Source organism: Anguilla anguilla, chromosome 11, assembly GCF_013347855.1.
Source record: "Anguilla anguilla isolate fAngAng1 chromosome 11, fAngAng1.pri, whole genome shotgun sequence".
Lineage (NCBI taxonomy): Eukaryota > Metazoa > Chordata > Actinopteri > Anguilliformes > Anguillidae > Anguilla > Anguilla anguilla.
In genome coordinates this window covers 24,739,330-24,759,861 of record NC_049211.1, presented here as the reverse complement: position 1 = coordinate 24,759,861, position 20,532 = coordinate 24,739,330, and the positions used below count along the sequence as shown (strand labels likewise).

Below are 20,532 nucleotides of genomic sequence, written 5' to 3'. Positions count from 1 at the left end.
TTTTTAGGTTATTTCGTGATATAGCGGCTAACGTTACATACCAAAGGGAACTTATTTAACCACATTGCTACCCCAGTCTTTTTTACGTATATCACCATAAATGGCCACTTATTTGCCCCCAGGAAATAAATGTCTTAGTGTCACCGACAGGACGAATGGCTATGTGAATTTGTAAGTTTAATACCGAACCGAAAAGTGTTTCGGTGAAACCCGGTTTAAGAATAGGCACATCGTAAGAATTCTACGCAGAAAAAGACTTTAGTCTTGTTGCGTAAGTGGCGCCATAAACGTATATCACCACGGCGTCTTTCCGTTTCTTCTGGTTTGCTCCGAGTCTTATTCACAAACACAAAATCCGTAATATAATTTAGTGCTGCGTTTTGTGGTATGTGACATTCTACGCGGCTTACGCAGTGCTCTTAATAATGGCGTCTGTGTCGGAGATGCGCTCGGGTTTGGGAAAATGAAGCGGAGAAGAAGTTATCTATTTTAAGAAAAAGCCGGGGTTTCCTTTATCTGGCTCTACGTCGAAAACAGCGGCGTTTCCAATAGGTTTGGGTTTACGTTCTTGTCTCTGGAGCCCCGAAATGATGAAGCTCAAATCCAACCAGACCCGGACCTACGATGGGGATGGCTACAAGAAACGGGCCGCCTGCTTGTGCTTTAGGAGCGAGAGTGAAGAGGAGGTAAGTCCGAGGATGCGAGGTTGTGGGAGTGGGACTGGGCCGCGGGTGGGTTAGATGGTGAGATTAGCTAGCGTATTTTCTGGAAAATCACACTGGAAGCTGGTGGACGAATGATGGAGGAAGAAATGGTTACGATGTTGTGAAATTGTTCGGGATGAAAACCAAATTGAGGGGCTCGAAATCTTTGGCACCGGCGTCGTCTGCCAGTGGATTGCACAGATTGAAGTATGGGCAGCTAAATGTTGCTTTCTACCTATCTTGAATTTTTATAAAAGTAATTAATCCTCATCACATTTTTTATTTTATTTTAGCAATGTATCCTACCTAAGTGACGACGCGTCTAGTACTAGTTATTAATGTATGCAGTTGTCCGTTTGTTAGCGTAGTGGCTAGCAGTCCATATTTCTGACTGACACCTGGTTAGCTAATGACCTAGCTTGTAGTTAGTTCGACCGATTGTTATGTATGTTAACTTCGCTGAATTTAGTCTTCAAAAGCTATTTACTTTCAAGTGTGATGACCAGCCATTGATCTTCTGATACGCTGTCTGGTTATTTTAAGTTCAGTACAGCCATACATTTGCAATTACATTAGCGTCAAAACAAATCTTATGTCACGCTAGGGAGACTTCATCAAACCACGCGTCTAGTCAGCAAAGAAACGCGGATTTCATGCGAACTTAGTGTCTTGGTTTTAAGCGAGACGGTATACTTTTGGCGAATCACTTGAGAACAAAAACAAGTGCACCTCTGCTTGTGTTAAGGATGCACAAAAATAAAAAAGTAACGGTTAATTTAACCTCGGGGCCGAATGTTTTGTTTACTTGTGGCTTTGTCGTGTCCCATTTCAAAGGGATTCAGTCAGCTATTAACAATGAAACTACTGTTCCCCAAGTAGTAGATGACTCAACCGCAAATTTCCTATGTTCTTCCTATGATCTTGTTTTGAATGCAGTGCCCATGTTTCCTAGTCTCATCTGCATTAGCTTTCGTAAAGTGACTGAAGTAATCTTCAGAAATAGTTGAAGGCCATTTCTTATTGCAACAATGCTACTTTCTTGGCCTGTATGTTTACAAACTACTCATTGATGTGAACAAAATCGTGTCATTTTAAATGACAAAGTGCTGTGTTGACGTGCCATGCCTCGTGAAATGTAACTTGATTTCTTGGGGTGGTGAAGTTGTAAACTGAAATCAGATTTAATGTCGTAGGGTGTGAAAGGGGCCATATAAAAAGTGCATTCAACCGATGTTGCCTTACTATTCATTTGATTAAAAAGCAAGGTGGTGGTGGTGGTGAGGTAAGTTTAGGTGTGTCTGCCCTCATTAGGTTTTGTTGGTGAGCAGCAGCCGCCATCCGGACAAGTGGATCGTTCCAGGAGGAGGGATGGAGCCTGAAGAGGAGCCCAGTGTAGCTGCTGTTCGGGAAGTGTGCGAGGAGGTAGGCTTGTCTGCAGGCTTGTCGGCCATTCATCGGTCGTCTCCTTGGTAACTTCAGTGTGCGCCAGTGTTTAGTTTCATGCCCCGTGTTTGTAAACAGAGTCACAAGAATGTCACCACCCCTCCTGGGGGGGTTCAGATTGTTTGTGAAAAGAGTGGTTTTTTTGTTACGTGAAGCGCTGGTGCTATAACACTGCAAAGGAACCAAAGAGCAGTTAAGGCTATTTGATAAGATCAGGGTTGTGACCGATGTGTCAGTTAATTGGCCCTTATGAGTGACTTATCCCACAACCTGTTGTTGCTGACTGAGCAGTGGGGGATGATCACTGTTTCCGTCAGTTAAAGAATGGTCTCGGGGTAAGTGATAGGCGGTGGCTCACTTAGGGCTTGGTGTCATGTCACCAGCAGGCAGTATCTTTGCCCCTCATTTAAGACCCCGCCCTTTCCCTGTCATTGCCACCCTTTAGTCCTCCACCCATTCTCTGTCTTGGTAGGGAACAACAGTAGGTACTCTTGTCTACCGTTGGGGCGGGGGGGGGGGACTTTAGCCCAGACTGTGTACGGCACCAACCTGCTCTTTAACTGTTGGCCGCTCCCACCTAGTGCTGATGGTAACCTATAAACAGCTTGCATGAGGCATTGAGTTACACTGAGATGTTTAGGCGTTAAACAGATATTTACTGTTGCCCTTTACACTCTGTCCATGCAACGCTCCCAACAGCCATTAGGGATATGCCGATTGTACACGTGCCGATGGTTTGCGATCTTTTTATTCTCTGGCTTATTAATGCTAGGTCGTCATGTAGGCAGCAAGCAGCGCCGGACCGAAAAGCCTTGTCATGAGCCGATTGTGGCAGTTGAAATGTCACGAGGGGCCGACATTAAGTACTTGGCTCTTTATGCTCAGGTTTTCTCCCCAGACACAAAAGCAGGGGTGGACTTTGCCCTCACCATGTGTTTTTTTTGTCCTTGCTAAACTTAAGATCTTTCTCATCAGCAAGGAGAAAGGACACACAATGTCTTAAGAGCAGGATGGGAGCCAAGAGCAGAATCTAAGCTTGTTTTAAGTTGCGAATGCTACCGCCTTTGGCTCCAGCGGGATCTTTTCTCGTGTTTGCGCTGTGGTCAGATTGATCTGATTAGCTCAGAGTCTTGTAAAGGGCATATTTTAAAGCTTACAGGGAATTCTTTCTAGTCTGAAGAAAAAGTCCTCTTTTGTGTGGCATCTGACTTTTCCTCGAGGCAAAAGCAAGCCTTCGGTGAAGTCCTGTGAACCGCTTAATAATTGCATAGACCTTTCATGTACAGCCTGACAATTTTAGAAGCCTGACCTCTGCCTGATTATTCTGAATTACAGTGTTTTTCTGTTTTTCCAAAACAATGTTTTGGTTCTGTCCTAGAAACATTTTTCTTGGAAACTTTCCCTGGAGTTCAACAGAATGGATGCATGAAATTGGCATTTTGTCACCATAGCGATCCTTTTAAGCACTGGAATATGTTGCTGTCTAATGTTTGTAGGCGAAAAGACAATAAAATGAAGATGAAGTCTGACAAAATGGTGGAGGCTTTATCCATTGCCGCATGTCTGTACAGATGGTGTGCCGCTAGCCTTGCTTCTGCAAGCCAAACGGGAGGTTAGATACATGTAGTGTTTACTCTGTGTTGTTATCCCAGACCCTCAGCCCAGCGAGGGATCAGCTCAATAAGGGGTTACTTGGCTAATTGGGCTCAGAGCCTCTAAAAAAAAAATCAATCGGGGCCCCAGACAGTGATGCACTTCCCTACATGAGAGCCAGCCCCCTGGCCTTGGTGGGTGTGTTACATATGCAGCACTGGGAGATGGGGCCAGTAGTGCAGATTCTTGGCTGCCTGATCTGTTTTCCACAGCACCCCCCTCCAATGGGGACCCTGAAGAAGACCCATCTAGGCAGACTGAAACAGGGTTTGGACTGCACCCTAACCCAATTCCCTCTGTGAACGCCAAGCCTCTCATTGCTAGGCTTTCAATAAGTGACTTTAATGAGCATGCACGCCAGCGCGATGAGCCTTAATGCTCTGTGCTTAGGAGATCCCACCAGCAGAGCTAGCGGCCGTCGTTCCCTTTGGTTTAGCTTTGGACAGAATAATATGTCTGACAAAGTCAAGATGATGCTGATAATGCACACGCCCCAGACAATCCCAGCCAGACTGGGCACTGGGAACAAATTAAAGCCCGTCATCCCCGTAATTTTGGTCAGCAGTCAAGTTGACCAGCAACCTGCCAGTGTTGTCTGTTGATTACTATGCTTCGGTAACACTGGTCTTACAGATTGACGTAATGGAGGCAAGCCAGTCACTCTGCACTCTGCTCATGTTATATCTGGGGTTTTGGAAGTCCCCAGTGATGGAAGAAATTGGCAGATGTGTCAACCGCCGAGATATTAGTCCGCATATGAACAGTGAGTGGGTCAATCCCATCCTCGCCCTCTCAAACGGTCATCGATCCTAAAATAATCTCTTGTCAATGCACCCCTAGTCCATATCTCCTTTGTCGTTGTGTACTGCTCTGTTCTGTTACCAAAGATCACGTTAGTGATTCTTTTTTTTTTTAATCATCTTTTTCTCTGAGTTTCGTTCTGGTGAAATCCCCTTTTTTTCCCCCCTCCCAGATAAGAAAAAATGAAATAAAATCTGGACAGCCAGGGGTCTGGAAGTGGTTTTATGTTGGGTGTATACCCTTCCTATGGGGTTCAAAGCAACTGCGGTCAGACCACTTAAGCCTGCGTGCCATGGAGGCTGAATGGATGGTGACAGCCAAAGGAAACTCGGCCCTTTGGCAGCTGGCACCCCACCGGGGGCCTGCGCTGGTTTTGTGGATGTACCCCCACTTGTTGTGTTTTGACTCAAGTGGAGACCTGGGGGAATGCTGTAGCCTTCTGGATCCTGATGGTGGGGATGGTGCTGGGCATGGGGGGCGGAGGATTGGCTGTAAAGTTAGGGTTTATTAATAGAGTGAAACTAGAACCTGCAGATGACGACTACACTGACACCGTTGAGAACTGATCCTGCTTCCCCCCCTCCCCCCCTCCCCAAACCCTGCTCCCACCGCCAAAAAAATCTACTCAGAGGGGCCCTTGGGTCACCCCCATATGTGCTTATGAAGCTCTTGGCAAGCCGTCACGGCGTGTGAGCAAGCAAGCCGTGTAGGAACGTCTTCTCATTTCAAGAGGTCGTTTTTTTATGTTGTGACTGCTACCAGTTGGCATTGCATGTCGTCGTGTTTTTTTTATTAGTTATTTTTATGTTTCATATGCGTAATGGAACAACGTAACTGATAGGTCTTGGGAATAAAAAGCGTATGAGTAAAACTGAGCTCAGTGAAATCAAATCTTGGCAGTTGACTCTCATTCATATTCATTGAGATTAATTTACAGACTTACGCCTGAGAGCCCCATCCCTGGGACCGTCAATACAGGTCACCTTAACAAAGCTAACATTGTCTACAGCTTAGAAGGGTGTGACCACGCTCGGCATCAAATCAGGAGCTATCGCTCCCCCCCCACCACCCCACCTTTCCCGGGGTCCATGTGGCCCTCTTTTAAATAAAGGCCTTCATCAGGCTCACAGATGTCCCTAGCACTGGGGGGGTGGGTAGGGGGTTGGGGTGCAAAAGTCGAGCTGCGGACTTTGCGCCGCTGAGCATTGCCTCCCGCCGCCTAGCCGGTCTCCATATCCCCCCTGCTCAGATGCCCGCGGGAGGTGGTGCTGTCAGTTTCTAGTTCACATTTCAACAGCCGCAGCCCTGACATCGGTGCGAAAGATATGTGCGAACCCCCCGCGCCCGATTCATCGCCGGGTCAGCTGCCCTCGCGCTCGTTCTCAGGCTTCTTTTGGAGTGGCTACCACTACTCATAGCCGTCTCTTTGTCAGGAGGAAGGAGAAAAAACCCCGACTGAATTCAAAGCACAGAGTGTAGCTCGTGTCAGTTGCTATGGTAATAAGTGCCCCCCCCCCCCCCAGCCTTCTTCCTCCACCCACCCTATTGTGCAGGGCAGCGGGTGCTCTGTAGATGGTGCTGAATCTGGACTCTCTGTGTTCAGATGCAGGCCAGAAACAAGCACTGTGCATTTCCACACTGTTGTGTTTGTAACTGCCCCCTAGTTCCCCCCTTCCTCCCGCTCACCAAACTCTCAGTGCGAAAAGGCACTGGAGAAGTTTAGATGTGGGGGGAAAAATGCACTTCCCAGTTTCTAGAAAACAAATAAAACAAAACGCTTTTAATGAACCACTTCAGCTGCAGGGAACAGTAAAGCTGGTGTTAGAATTTCACTAGAGATTTGTCTGGGCAGAGTTTTATTTCTTTATTTTCTTAACACATATTCTCTCTGCCCCACAGGCTGGAGTGAAGGGGACGTTAGGACGGCTAGTAGGAATTTTTGAGGTGAGAAATTTTGGTTTCATGTTTTATTTTTTTCATATAATTGTTAGGAGACAGAGTTGCTGTCCAAACATGCATTCTGACATCACTGCAGCTCAGGAGTTTTTAAGCTCTGCCAAAACTCCTGAGCCTTGAATCAGGAGGCATCTATTGGCTGTGACATCATGTCTTCTTTTGTTGTTTCCCTCTCAAAGTCATTTAAGCCCTTGGGTGTCCAGTGTTGGCCAACGCGAGCGGGAGAGATTGACATCGGCTTTTCTGGGTTTTAGCAGCCACGGCAGTGTTATTTTTGTGTGTGTTTTCTTTTCATTTCCTCATTTGACGTTCAGTTTTGCTGCTTGTCAGGCAGAAATGTTTGCTTTTCGAGCCTGGCTCAGCTTGTATTGGAAACTGCCGCTGGTCACCACATTCAGTTCTGTCTCTTTTTTTTTTTTGGCCTAGTGGCAAACCTCTTCAAAAATGTGTTGTTTTTTTTTCCAAACTCTTCAATCCCTTACAGAATAGAGACCGAAAGCACAGAACGTACGTCTATGTTCTCATCGTAACCGAGGTGCTGGAAGACTGGGAGGACTCTGTAAATATTGGTACGTCTGTTTACCATGTCCTGAGTACTTGATAATGATATGTTTTTTTAGCAACTCTGTTTTAGTGATGTGGCCTATTTCCTGTTGTCGTCTTATATAATCTCAACCAAACCTTTGTGTATTGCTCGTTCGTAATGGTAGAATATAAACGATTAGGGCTAAAGTGTTATTTAAGGCATGCACGGATGGACATGAATATCTGGTCACGCTGAATTGAGACATCAGCCCAAATGCATAAATAAAAGTAGGAGAGGTGATTTAGGACGTGCTGAGGCACCGTCAGGCGGACCGCGGTTGGGTTCCAGCCCTGCTGTAAATCCGTCCGCGTAGCGCCGTGCCCCAGGTCCCGCTCGTACGGCTCCGTGTCTCAAATCCACACGAAAGGAACAGAACGGCCCGTGCTTCCCGAGGGCTGGCCCGGGCCGGGCCGGGCGGCAGCGCTCAGACCCGCGCGGGGGGAAAGCCCCGCGACTAGCCCGGCCTGTTCCAGCGGCCGCAGAGCGGAGCCGCGCGTAGCCGAAGCACCGCCCGCCCCGCGGATAACTGTGTCTGCCTCCTCCTCCTCTTGCTGACAGGGAGAAAAAGGGAATGGTTTAAAATAGACGATGCTCGAAGAGTGCTGCAGTGTCACAAGCCCGTTCAGGCGTCCTACTTCGAGGCCCTCCAGCAAGCCTGCCTGACCAGCAACGGGACGCCCCTGGTGGCCACCATAGCCGGAGACCTCTCCCCCACCTACACCATCAACCAGAGCTCCGTCTCGGGTATCAGATAACTAGCACACAAGCGCAACAGCTCCCCGAGCTTTCTCCTCCTCCTCCTCCTCCTTTCTTTTTCTTTTTTTTTTTTTCTTAATCCTTCTCTCCCTTGCCCCCTTCCCCCTTTTTTTAATGTAAACACGACATGGCGAGACAGAGCGGTTCGCCTTGCCAGCCTTGCGTGCCCAAGCAGTGGCACAGACTTGATAAGTGTTGGGCAAAGCTTATGAAACACTTTGGAAATGTAAAGTGTTTTTTCCCCCCTCCCCGTTTCTTTTTATGTATTTGCATGAAGCATCCCTCATTTCCCCCTCTCCAATCCACTTTCCTTCCTTCCTTCCTTCCTTCCTTCCTTCCCCCTCTCCCTCCCTCCCTCCTGCCTTTCTTCCCCTTTCCTCATCCTAAATGTGAGGTTTATTAAATGCAACTACTTTTTACTGTTGTGATGTAAATTACTGGTATGTAATTAGTGCTAAAGGTCATGGCTTTCAACGGTCTTTTTAATGTCTTTTTATCTTTATTTTTCATTTTTGTTTGTTGTTTGTTTACGTTCTTTGTTTTGTCTCTTTCTCTTGCGTATTTCTCCCTTGTCCCGATTGGGAATATGTTGTGTCTGTTTATGAATGGATGGACCCACAGGAAGCAGCTTGCTTTGCATGAGCACTGGTATTTATTTGTCTTACGGTATGGGTGAAGTAATTTGAAAGATTGAAAAGGTTTGCTTAAAAAAACCACAATTGTTCAATTGTGAAGGTGCAAGTTGTGGTTTTGGGGAAGGGAAGGGATTGGGGGGCTATGAGACTCTCTCTTTAAGATTGTTGGCCTGAGGTTGACCTCTCGCAGATTTGCGTCTGTGGGCCCCAAGGCCCCCTCTGTAGGTGCGGTTCGAGCGGGACTGTTAAAACCAAGCCAGCTCCTGTCCCAGAAGCACCTTGTTTTGGGTAGGTCCCCATTCCACCAAGCTGCAAAGGAGCTCTGACCCAGCTGGCCTTATGGGGCTCAGTATTTCTCAGCTGAAGGCCATCTAGTAACAAACATGCTGGAGGTAATCTATGCTTGGTTTACAGTCCAAAGAGGGAGATTGGAATAAATTCTTGAAATATTTTTGCTCAGTGAAGTACTATAACATGAGAGAGTCCGGTTGAAAAGTCAAAGGCTTTGCTTGGCTTGTTGGAAAGGGACGAAGATGTGCTGCCTGGAGTTGGTCCCATTAAAAAAAGAGAATTTCAAGATTTGGGGTGGGGGTAGGAAAGGTAGTTGTATGTGTTCGGATATTGTCCCAAGTATCAAAAAGGAAAGAAAATGTCCCTGTAAAGATGGTCTTCCTGCAGAGCCTGTAACATACAATGTTGCCAGTTCCTTTTGCGGACGCGCTCCTGTATCCCTCCCTATCACCATTATCTTACACTCATGAGCTTTTTATTTATTCTGTTTGTTGATTAATATCACGATAATGATGTCCGAGATTTCATCAGTCTGTGACTGCTCGGCCGGTGTAGCACTTCTGTGTTTGCATCGACCGATGTCATGGGCGTGTTGCCATGGCGACGGACCCTATATCAACCGCCGCGTATCGGCACTAGCGCGATCCCCTTCCAACATCGTCTCACGTCGTTTCATTTCATTTGACTTTGTTCATGGAAATTGTTCATGGAAACAGTTTACACAGTTTTTTGTTTTGCAGTTCTACGTCCCTCCTTCAAACAAACACTGGACTTGTTTTGTTTAAAGAATAGATTATTTTTGGAAGCACTTTTCTATTAGGTCTTAACAATTTTTTTTTCTGTTGTAGGTGTTTTTTTTTTTTTTTTTGGTTTTTTTTTTTTTGCTTTTCATTACTTGTGTTTTTACATCTGCACCCCCATCCAAGCACTCGGTCACTTGCTCAACATGAAATGATAAGAAAAAAAAAACTGTTTATAACGAGACACGGAACAAGCAAAACCTTGAACAGATTAGACCATTTTTAACCTGTAAAAATGCTTTTGAATTGTAAATTGATGTTTTGTGTTTTCTTTCAGTTGTAAAACATCTTGTTTTTAGCCAACCTGTATTAACTGCCTTTGTTGTGGTGAGCAGCAATTGGCTCAACACTGAAAATTGAGTCACCATAGATTACAAGCGTTAATTTTCCATGTAAATGATCTGTTTTGGTTTCTGTACAGAGCAAATGCATATACAATAACAAAAAACATTTTCTTCTGACATGCACGAAACGGTACACAAGACACAGTTATTGCACTAATACGGATCCTAATAGGCTTGCAAAGGCCTTTATGAGGCATAGTGCCATGGATTGGTTTTTACTGGCTCTTAAGTTTGGATCAGAGAATGAGGTGAGCTCATAGAACAAAAAGTTGGGATTTCATCTCCTGAGTAGGATCTCTTGATTGGGAGCTGTGGCAAAAGCCAGGGGAACTCTCTTCAGCTCCCAAGTTTCTGCCCCGGCTTTCAAAAAAAGAATGGCTGGCACAGCCACTCCGCACAACAAAATGGTGATGTGAACCTGCACCCCCCCACCCATTCCACAGACCTTTGGAAACCAGGAGAATTACCCCATTAGAGAAGGGTGTTTTGGCGGAGGTTGTATGCGTCGCCTGTCCGCCATACTGCTCTGCCCTCCGCCCCCTGTCCTGGCTGCCCTACCCCAAACCCGCATGAGCTTCTGTGCTTTTCTGCCACTCTGCCATCTGAGTCCGCAGACAAACCCAAAGGCTCACCCAGCATTTCTGAAAGCAAAGCAGGTTTTCCCCAGTAGTGACCCAAAATCCTCCTCTCCTTCAGAACAGACGCCACAAACCCAAGCCCCCCCCCCCCCCGTCCTGCCTGGTTTTCTATCAACAGAACGGCTTGAGTTGTTCCCCCCACTCCGTGCCAAGCACACACTGGCTGTCCATCACCGCGGCAGGTCGGGACAGAGAGAGAGAATAGGCCTTTCAGACTGAAACCTGGTGACACGGGCGACCGAGGTGGCCGAGTGCATTTCCTGTCCGAGCGACACCATTCTCGCTTTGCCAAAAAAAAAAACCCCCAGAAGCCTCCGAGGCGCACCCACGTGTTTTTCTGCAATGTTGTCACACCGTAAACATCACCGCTTTTTTTTTTTTTTCTTTGACGTTGATTTTCAGGTTGACGAGATTAATTGGGAGAACTCTGCACACATTGTCAGGCAAACAAAAACGAAGTAGTGTCCAGCAGACCCAGCGTACATCTGCAACTGCTCCCTTCCGTTAACCTTCGGACTCCTGATAAGAGTACAGGAGCAGAGCACAGCCCATTCTAGATTAGGCGAGTTGCATAACTGACACAGCAGCGGTGACCTGCACGCCTGTACCCCAGAGCCAGTTTGCGTGGTGCAGTTCAGAAGTTCACAACCCTGACTGTTTCGCAGCCTTGATCTGTCCTGTTTTGGCTTCCAATGAGAGTCATCGTGACCCTTGCCGTTTGTTTATAGAGCCCATGTTATTTAAGGTTTTTTTTTTTTTTTTTTTGTAAGGCATTACATTACATTACAGGCATTTAGCAGACGCTCTTATCCAAGGCACATATTAAACTAGGCCAAAACTGATTTGAGGAAGGCACTTGCAGTTACAAAATGTAGCGCCATATTCCTGTTGTGAAGAGTTGAAGTTTGACTCTCTAACCTCCTCCTTTAAAATTAGTATTGGAACTTACTCTGAGAAAAAAATGGATTGTCAAATCTGCAGCATCCCTTTACCAGGGGGGTTTTGTGGATGTCTCTTGCCTAAGTACGTTTATACTTTTACTTGAATCCATTTGAGGTTGAATGTAATGGGGATACCTTAGCTCAGTCACATCTGGTCTAGTGACAGCAGTGGTGCCAGTATGTGGGTTAACTCCAATGCCAATTTGTTTGTCGGAAGTTGCTGCTGACCATCGATATAGCCTAGGTTCCTGTTTGTTTGGGTGGACTGGCCTCCATTTTGTCATGTCAGTCGACATTTTCAGCGACAGTGGCATATTATACTGGCTGCTCTTTGAACCCTATTTCATTTTACAACTCTGTTGTTGGTTAAGAGCAAGACATGCCGTTCAAAGTCTCAACCTGTCTGATAAGCGCAAGTATATTCCACGGCGGTGGCAAATAGTAACGTGACAATAAGGCCTCTTACAATAAAAACAAAGTTGCCAGGTGGTAGTGCAGTGCACACATCCCTTTAAAATGTTATTTTTAGCTCTCTGCTGTTTGAAGATATGATAATAATTTCTAATTTACTTGTATTTTTACCTTTACCATTGGTCAGTTATTCATTGTAAATATGACTAAAAGGTTATTAACTCAAAACCTTTAAGCCTGTTATATTATCTAAGATGTTCCCCATACTAATAAAACCTCTGAATGTGAAGGCGTCGTAATCCGATTACATTTCGTTCGTTTACAATGGAAAGGTCTTCGTTTCGTAGTTTCTTAGCTGTAAGGAGACAATCCGGTATTGAAAAATATCACGCTCTGGTCCCCTGTCGGCGTTCTCTCCGATACGTACATTTCTGACACGCAGGCCTGCAATGCTTATGAATCTGCAGCTGGTTGATGGTTTGGGTGCATTAAAAGGGAAGAGAATAGTAACGGTGGATCGGCGTTGCTGTAAGGACTGAAAGGAATTTGAAATAACAGCCGCGTTTGCTTACAAACTCCCCCTTTTGTGCTGTACGGGTTCACTGTGTGGTGGGGCTATACAGTCCTGTGTAAGGAGTCAGCGCTGCTCTGTGATGGTCAGATGCTCTCTTTCTCTGAAGCCTTAGACAGGGTACAGCAAATTAATCTTTTAAAAATCCCCCCCCCCCCTTCCCTGTTTTGAGTCCTTATTTCCTTTGGTTTCAATAAGGGGTCTGAAATTGGGATGCAAGGGCTCGTTTTAAAATGCACACAAGGAGTAATGCCTGAACCATTTTTGGCAAAACAGAATTTTTTAGCTGCTTGCAGGTGAGAGTGATGCCAACCGTGGCACCACCTAGTGGTCAGATGTCGCCCCTGCAAGACTGACTAAGCCGGGATCAGCTTCTTCCATTTTCCTCTTTGTGGAACTTGTCAGCATGAATGTATTAACTTTGTATGATAGTGCTTTAAACCACCTTCTCATATTAATGCCATTCTTACACAATTGTTCGGCTTTGTAAATTTTGATCTCTAGAGTTTCTTTGTTTCTTACTGATTTAAGCAGACAAAGGTAGGATTGAGTTTGGCTGAACTAGGGAGGGATTCATAATGAGGTAATGATGGAAATGCTTGTTTTTATGGAAAATGGCATGCTGTAGTAAAGACATTTGGCTGTCTTTCAGTGTTATATCTCGACCTTTCTAAAGAAAGGTCTGATCTAAGTATCGGTTAAATCAAATTCCCTAAAGCATTTTAAAATTGGCCCTTGGCCTTGAGTTTGGATACCCCTACCAGTTCAAGGTAACTGTGAATTTGAGTGTGGAGAAGGAGAACATATCACTGGAATATATATATTTTTTGTTTCCATTTTGGAATTATGGAATAAACAAGTACGAGAAGAAGATTGTAATATAATGTGCCAACGAATAAACACACCAGTATTTCACAAGAGTCCTGCTGTCTTATTTACTGATTCAGGCCATTTGTGTATAAATCTTCTCTTGAATTAGGACTTGGACATTTCCATTAACAGAAAATGAATGACACGTTTGAAACTTGGTTGAAATGAAGCACTCATTTACAGAGCAAATATTAGAGATAAAAAGTGAAAATGCCCTTCAGTTTTGTACATGGTCAGTGTTGTGCAAAAACCCTTTACACCTTCTAAACTCCAGAAAATTACATTCTCAGAACTGCTTCTATCTGCCATTTGAAAACATAGTATTATGGTTTGATCATGTGGGATTTTCAACCAGCTATCACTTTTTCAATGATAAAACAGTGAATACCACACAGGATTTTTGTGCTAACCAAAAATGATGAAAATGGGAGGTTCGAGGTTTTTAACCAAATTATACATTGGAATAAAATGTATTTAAGTATACCATTCATTAGGTACGGATTGCGTTCCACCTTGTGTCCAATTACCAGATTATGCATTTTAAGACATTTGGATCTTGTCATTTCTCCTGTCAGGCAGACAAGCTGTCCTTATTTAAATGTTAAATAGGAACTCCTCCAATTACATGCAGCCTATAGATGGCTACTTACATTTTATGCACTTTAATAGCTGGTGCTGTCTTGCATCCTCCTCTGCCAAATTCAAGCTGCCCAAAGTGCAAGCTGATATGTGCATCTACTCTAGGGATCATATCAAACAGCCTTTTAATTTCCAGATAATATTCTTCTCTTATGCGAGCAGAGATATTCAATGAATTTAATTACTGACATCTTCCTGTGCTGTTAGCATGATTGTCACACTATTGACTGTTGACACTTTCACTGAATACACATTCTATTACGTATGATTCAGACCTTACAAACCTTTACTGACTTTACTGAAGAATTTAACTTACCATGACCTCAGGATATGGAATGGCAATACTAGCTTTAAAAGCACTAAGGTCTGTCTAAAGCTAGGCAGCAATTAATTAACACTAATGGATCTGGAGAATGTGACTTAAATGTCACTGCAGCAAGTAGCAGTCAAAAGCAAAATGGATTTGGTAGCTGACATTGCTGCCCACAGATTATTCCATTACTGGAAGCACTCATTATTTTTAAGGTCAGGTCACTTAGTCATATGCCACTTCACAAAAAGGCTGACTGGGCATCACATGGATATTGCATTGTAAGGGACAAATTATTTGCATTCATATTTATTTGGAATAAAAATTTCTTGAATACTTTCTTTATGGGGTGCATATAATGGCTGGACTATGCAGCTTTATAAAAAATAAAAAATAGCGGGCTTTTCACTTCTACTCCCTGTTGCCTTGCCAGTGTGATAATTGCAATTGCCCAAGCAGAACAGATGTCAGTTAAGGAAAATAACATTTCAATGTTTTGAACACATCTTTTAATTTCTACAAATGGCCAACATCCAAAATGGCAGTACATGAAATGAACGGCTTTATTTTGAATTATATTGTTTGCATTGTATATTCACAATGAATGCTTTTCACATATTCATTTGCGAAGCAGAATGCTTACAAAGCAATCCAGGTTTGCTACCTTACTTCAGTATCTTCTGTAACCAGCCTCTACCCCAGACATACTGTATGTATAATGTGATCTGACTGGACAAAGCACTGTGGAAAAATGGATGAACCTCTTGACAGTAACATACGAAGATTAAGGCCATCTGAATAATGCAGTGCCCCAATCCGCCTAAACTGACAGGCCACTTTTCAAGCTAATAGAACCACTTTATTTTCCTTACAATACAAAAAATGACTCTGATGGCATCTGGCATGAAATCAAATTATTCAATTATGAAACCAAGTAAAATAATGTTTTAATGAATTAACAATGTGTGATTAAATCTGTACTGCAGACTGAAATTAACACAAGTAATTGCAGTAATGTGCCTGCCAATCTGGGAGCCACATGTAGAAAAGAAATCCACCATAACAAGGCAGGGTGTGGTTGATGGGACTTTAATGTACAAAAACATGTCTGCGCAGGTCGAGAGCGCTGCCTCTGCGATGAGACTGATTTACTGAGGCTGCTGTCCCCGGCCGCGTCCGAAGCCCCCTCTCTGGAACACAAAGCACAGGCCCCTCAGGCTAACGGCACACAGACCGCACAAACGATAGCTCCGTTATTAAAAAGCAGGAAGCAGGAAGGGCCTGCTGTTATTTCTGTCTGTACAGGATCATCAGTGCAGCTGCAATATTCCACATTCCAGTTTTATACAGTTTGATTTCATAGCCAGTAAGTTTTTGCTGTATATTAATGGTTACTAAGATTGGTTTTGAGGATTTTACCAATTTAATAAAAGATACAATGTAAATGCTACTATTTCCATGTTTTTAATTCGACGTAATGGAAGCCCCATCTACCGCCACCCCAAAGAGGATGGAAACCAGAAGGAAAGTTCGCCAGTGGCAGCTGGATATTGATGACTGGGTTTTTTTTTTAAGGCTTGATAAAGGGCAGGGATTCTTCACCCCCAGAAACGCTCGAAACATGCCACATGGGTCCAAAACGTTACTCCCGGTTTGGACTTTACAGCGCACGGGCGCTACGACAAACGCAGTGCGGACAGATTTAAACGCGCTGTAAGAGATGAAAGGACAGTGTAGCGTTACTCACAAACTGGAATTCTGTGGCCGCCCCGGCGCCCGCCTCGGCCTTCTTGTCACCACCGCCTGAAAGGGGAAAGCGATGGACAGCACTGAGGACCGCCCTGTGCCCAGCTGAAGGCCCCTCCGTAACCAGGCCACAATGATGTGGCCCAAGAGGCATCTGGTGACAGGACTTGTGACTGACATCAGTGCGAAAGCAGTCTGAGCCATAGACATGTCTATGGTCTGAGTGACCTTCACGCGTGCTTCACGTTTAAGACTACCACGCGAGTCAGCGACCCCTGGTGGCGGGTCGGTGGTATTGCGTGTACTAACCTGGCGCTGCCGAGCGCCTGTAGGAGTCTCTGTCCGTTTCTCCACGGGGCATGCGAGCCGGCCTGTCTCCCTCCATGCCTGCAACAGAAGGGGAAGCGGTCCAGTTCCACTCTGAGCACACGCAGGCACAACACTTCATATGCTAGTGTTAGCACACAAAATCCATTCATCTCAGAGTTAACATGAAGTAGTACTTGTGACTAAACCAGCCTCTCATAAGAATAGACAGTCAGAACTGTTCCAAACCCTGAGAATACGACATCACTTAAGACAAGGTTGGTATAAACGGGTGGCCTTGAGTCTGCCACATGGGGGCGGGGGGGGGGGCGGCAGGAATGCCGGGGATTCGGGAGTGCGTACCTTTGGGTCTGGGTCTCGCGGTCTCTGGACGAGTTTGGCGGCGCAGGGTGGCGGGCACGATTTCGGGCGGCAGGTGCAGGAAGTCCCTCAGGTACTGGATGCCCTCGTTGGTGAGGTACCAGTAGAAGTGGCGCCAGGCGAACTGCTCCTTGACGTACCCGCAGGACTTCAGAGTCTGGCGGGTTGGAAAAGACATGGAGTCAGACACACCTGGTCCTCAAAGCTACCGCGCTGTTCAACCAGTTTAGAAGCTGCAAAGGAGGTTTACAGGCACCAATGACAACCAGTAATAACTAGGGAGAATCAGTTACACACTTGTTCATTGTACCACAGGTATAAATCAAAAATCTATACGTGCCACAGTAAATGTGCCGCCTTTGTCCTCAATCATCTCCTCACCTGGCAGCTCACCAGGAGAAGGAGGTTTGCCTGGAGGTACATGCCATAAAAACGTGCCATGGAGCAGCATGTGAAAATGATTTCTCCACAATTTTGAATCATGAAAAAGAGCCTCTTGGTTCACCACTGTTCCACACCGGAGAGCCAGAAGCTCTGCAGATGAAGTGTCTGTGAACTGCTGACCATTTTACACTCTACAGGCCACACAATACTACAGAGAGCTAGAGCCAATCACAGGACAGACAAGATGGCCTGAGGGCACCTAGTGAGCTCTTAGGAACTAAAGTAAAAGCACCCCATAGAACCATGGATGGTCTGATGAAAACCCCACAGGTCACAGTCAGCTGGAAAGTCATACCACCATCAAAAAATGAAATTATTATGAAGCATTAGATTAAGAATCGTGTTAAGAGTGTTGAAAATTGTTGAAGGTTTTGTAATTGAATCTACTACAAACAATAACTACTTGTGAATAGTAAATACTTAATGCCCAGCAGCAAAGGGGATTTGTGTATGGGTGGAGAGTAAGCCATTATCTGTCACTATTTTCATAAAAAATAATGATCTGGTATCATATATCAAAAAATGTTGGAAATCATTAGATCAAGAGAAATAAGGTTTTTAGAATATTAACTATATACAAATTTGTTGGGACAGATAGTTATTCACTCAACCCATATACTAATCCCTCCTTACAGCTGGGGGATTGTTTCACTGTCATGGTTCTTTCTGTACTGTGATCCCATCTCTAGAACCCTCACTGCTTTCATCCTGTCCTTTTGAAAATACAAAGGAAGGGCAGAGTGTTTGCTTTCCTTAAAAAAAATAAAGCAGACCATTATTTGATCTACAGTAAAAGTGATTTGTTCAAAATAAAAGTAATCAGTGTAAGCCAGACATAAAGACAAAAATAAACTTGCCAAATATGACTCTGTATGACTGTAAAAAGCAAGCTTAGTAAATTGTCAAGTAAATCTTGTGACTGTTCGCTGCAACAGCTCATCAGTCACTGGCCGTTGATTAACTCTTGTAATTAATACGGTAAGTGATTATTTGTTAAGTGAGTATTAGTGGACCAGCATCATAAGGGCACTTTAAGAGGAAATCATTTTTGTCTAGTCTGTTCATATATATAGACACGCATGTAAATAGCATTAAAAACTTGAAATTTAAATATTTTAAATAAGGGAAATATATATAAGCGAGGTTTGCAATGCCGAAAATTTGGGTAAGTGATATTTCGTTTCACTTGCTTGCTGTTAAAAAGTACCAACTGCGAACATCGCATGGTTAATCCCCAAAACCGCAGTTTTTACAAATATAAAGGCAACGCGTCGTCACCAGCTGGCTAGGCTCTCTTACCTGCATAGCTTTCATTACGTGCAGGTTAGGCACATTCTTTTCTGCCAGTTCTGGATGCTTGGCCAGATGCACGTCCTTCTTAGCCACCATTACCCCTTCCTTGAAGAGGAGCTCGTAGATGGCAATGCGGTTCTTCTTGGGCATCAACATCTGCCAAATCAAAACGGATAGTGCATAAGACAAGGTAAGCGTTTTTATGTGCACCAATCAACATACATACGGCAGTACTAGCTAAAGTTGGGTAAGCACTGTTTCTAACTGAATTTTCAGAGCCTAAATGAACGCCAGGTTTGAGCATATATGTGCACCAATGCAATTAACAAATGGCAAGTTGTAGACGAGTGTGAAGAGTGATTGACGTCAGATTACTGTGGATCAGATCTACCGTTAGCCGCCATAAGGGCGGCTGTTCTACAGACAGTTGGCAGAAAAACGGAACACCCATCTGCTAGTGCCGTTTTAAGATTGTAATAATTAAGAGGCTAAAATAAAACAACGTGGGATAAGAGATGTACAATGTTACAATAGACCACATCGGATAAGCGATTAGCAAAGCGAAAGTCAGGTTAGAATCCAAAATGGATCACTGCTGATACAAGTATCATTAAGCAAAGTATTTATCAGTGCCTTCACGATCTATAATAATAATAAACTAGCTAACATAGGCTAAATTAATCGTAACCAAGAAGCCTTCCAATTTGCTACTTTGCTATAGATACGGAGACTGAAGGAAAATACAGTGAACTAGCGTGGCTACCTAGTTAATACAGGGGTTCTGCTATTCGACGTTAGCTCTAACTAGGCTAGCTTCCTGAAGCTAACATGACAATCGTCTATCTACGCCACGTTACGTGGTGAGAAAGAAAGGCACATATATATTTTCGAAGAGTGAATGAAATCTTTTATTAAGTGCAACGTTATAAATTCCAAATAATATTTCTGACATGAAAGATAGATCATCAGACAAATTCCCTACCTTTACTGTACTGCCTTTTTAGCTAACGCTTGGAAACGGAAAGAAGGAAACACGTACGGGTCGTCGAACAGGAAATGACGTTTGACGGCTGTTTTCTTTTCACCGCGGCGCCATAAGGGTGCTCGGCATGAAGAGAGAGAGAGATACTGGGACATTGTGCAGAATGAAAATGTAGTGTGACAGACAGACAGACAGACTGACTGACTGACAGACAGATAGATAGAATAGGGGAACTGCTTATGTGTTTTAGTAACGGGAAGGCATCAGTACACAATTTCACAAGTGAGATAATCTGAATGAGTGTTCTATACTTCAGCTAAATTAATGTGGTCCACTATAGTTTGGATATTAAACACCCACAGTAAATGTATTAAATAGCGAGGGCTGCACAAAAATGTCAACTGGAATTATCACACTAAGCAATCAAATATATTTCAGGCTGCTATAGACAAATGTATCTTTAAATATATTTGCAAACAAATTATGGGATCTATTATTAAGCAGCACTGTTTGGTCATTGACATTTAAATCAATGATTGATTGTTTGTTTGATTGACTGGTAAGTAATACAAGCAATACAAAAAACACCAAGATGCAGCGTTCTTCAAGGGTGTTGTACAAAAGCCTATGCATTCTTTATATGAAAAAAGATGGCCATTCAAAAACATCTGGGTTGTCTTTTAGTTACTTCTGCTCAACCTTTAAGTAGATTAACCAATAACGTCTTTTAAAGTCATTTTGAAAAAAAATGTAAAAATAAAACAATATTTCTGTGCAAAGTCTAAGTTAAAACATTGTGTGGTGTAGCTCTATGCCCCTCTCACTTTGCTACAAAGCTAGTAGATTTCATCTAGCATTTAGGTCAGCCATTGCTCTATTTTGGCTCATCACAGTAATCAGGACCAATCTGTTATTAGAGCTCCTCTGTAGGCTACCAGCTGGAGGCTGCACAAAAGGACAGCAACTTCCCCCGACCAGCTGTGTCCAGTTCTTTCAAACACATGTTGACCTTTCCTCCAATTGCTGGCTAA

At 44.1% G+C, this 20,532-nt stretch overlaps 3 protein-coding genes across 3 annotated transcripts in view; 2 read left to right on the top strand and 1 right to left on the bottom strand.

Moving 5' to 3' along the window:
- Positions 1-352: 352 nt before the first annotated feature.
- On the top strand, positions 353-13,450 carry LOC118208031 (diphosphoinositol polyphosphate phosphohydrolase 1). Its single transcript, XM_035382296.1, has 5 exons — positions 353-686; positions 2,016-2,126; positions 6,501-6,545; positions 7,042-7,126; positions 7,702-13,450. The coding sequence occupies exons 1-5, from the start codon at positions 588-590 to the stop codon at positions 7,896-7,898; spliced, it is 537 nt and encodes a 178-aa protein (XP_035238187.1). The 5' UTR covers positions 353-587; the 3' UTR covers positions 7,899-13,450.
- Positions 13,451-14,841: 1,391 nt separating this feature from the next.
- On the bottom strand, positions 14,842-19,602 carry LOC118208032 (40S ribosomal protein S10-like). Its single transcript, XM_035382297.1, has 6 exons — positions 19,502-19,602; positions 18,526-18,675; positions 16,765-16,939; positions 16,405-16,482; positions 16,097-16,152; positions 14,842-15,539 (listed from the first exon to the last, which is right to left on the bottom strand). The coding sequence occupies exons 2-6, from the start codon at positions 18,673-18,675 to the stop codon at positions 15,498-15,500; spliced, it is 501 nt and encodes a 166-aa protein (XP_035238188.1). The 5' UTR covers positions 19,502-19,602; the 3' UTR covers positions 14,842-15,497.
- LOC118208011 (protein kinase C and casein kinase substrate in neurons protein 1-like) overlaps positions 18,583-20,532 on the top strand; it is a 54,708-nt gene continuing 52,758 nt past the window's right edge. Inside the window, exon 1 of the mRNA XM_035382262.1 lies at positions 18,583-18,709. The gene's annotated coding sequence lies outside the window, so the exon portion shown is untranslated. The remainder of the gene's footprint in view (positions 18,710-20,532) is intronic.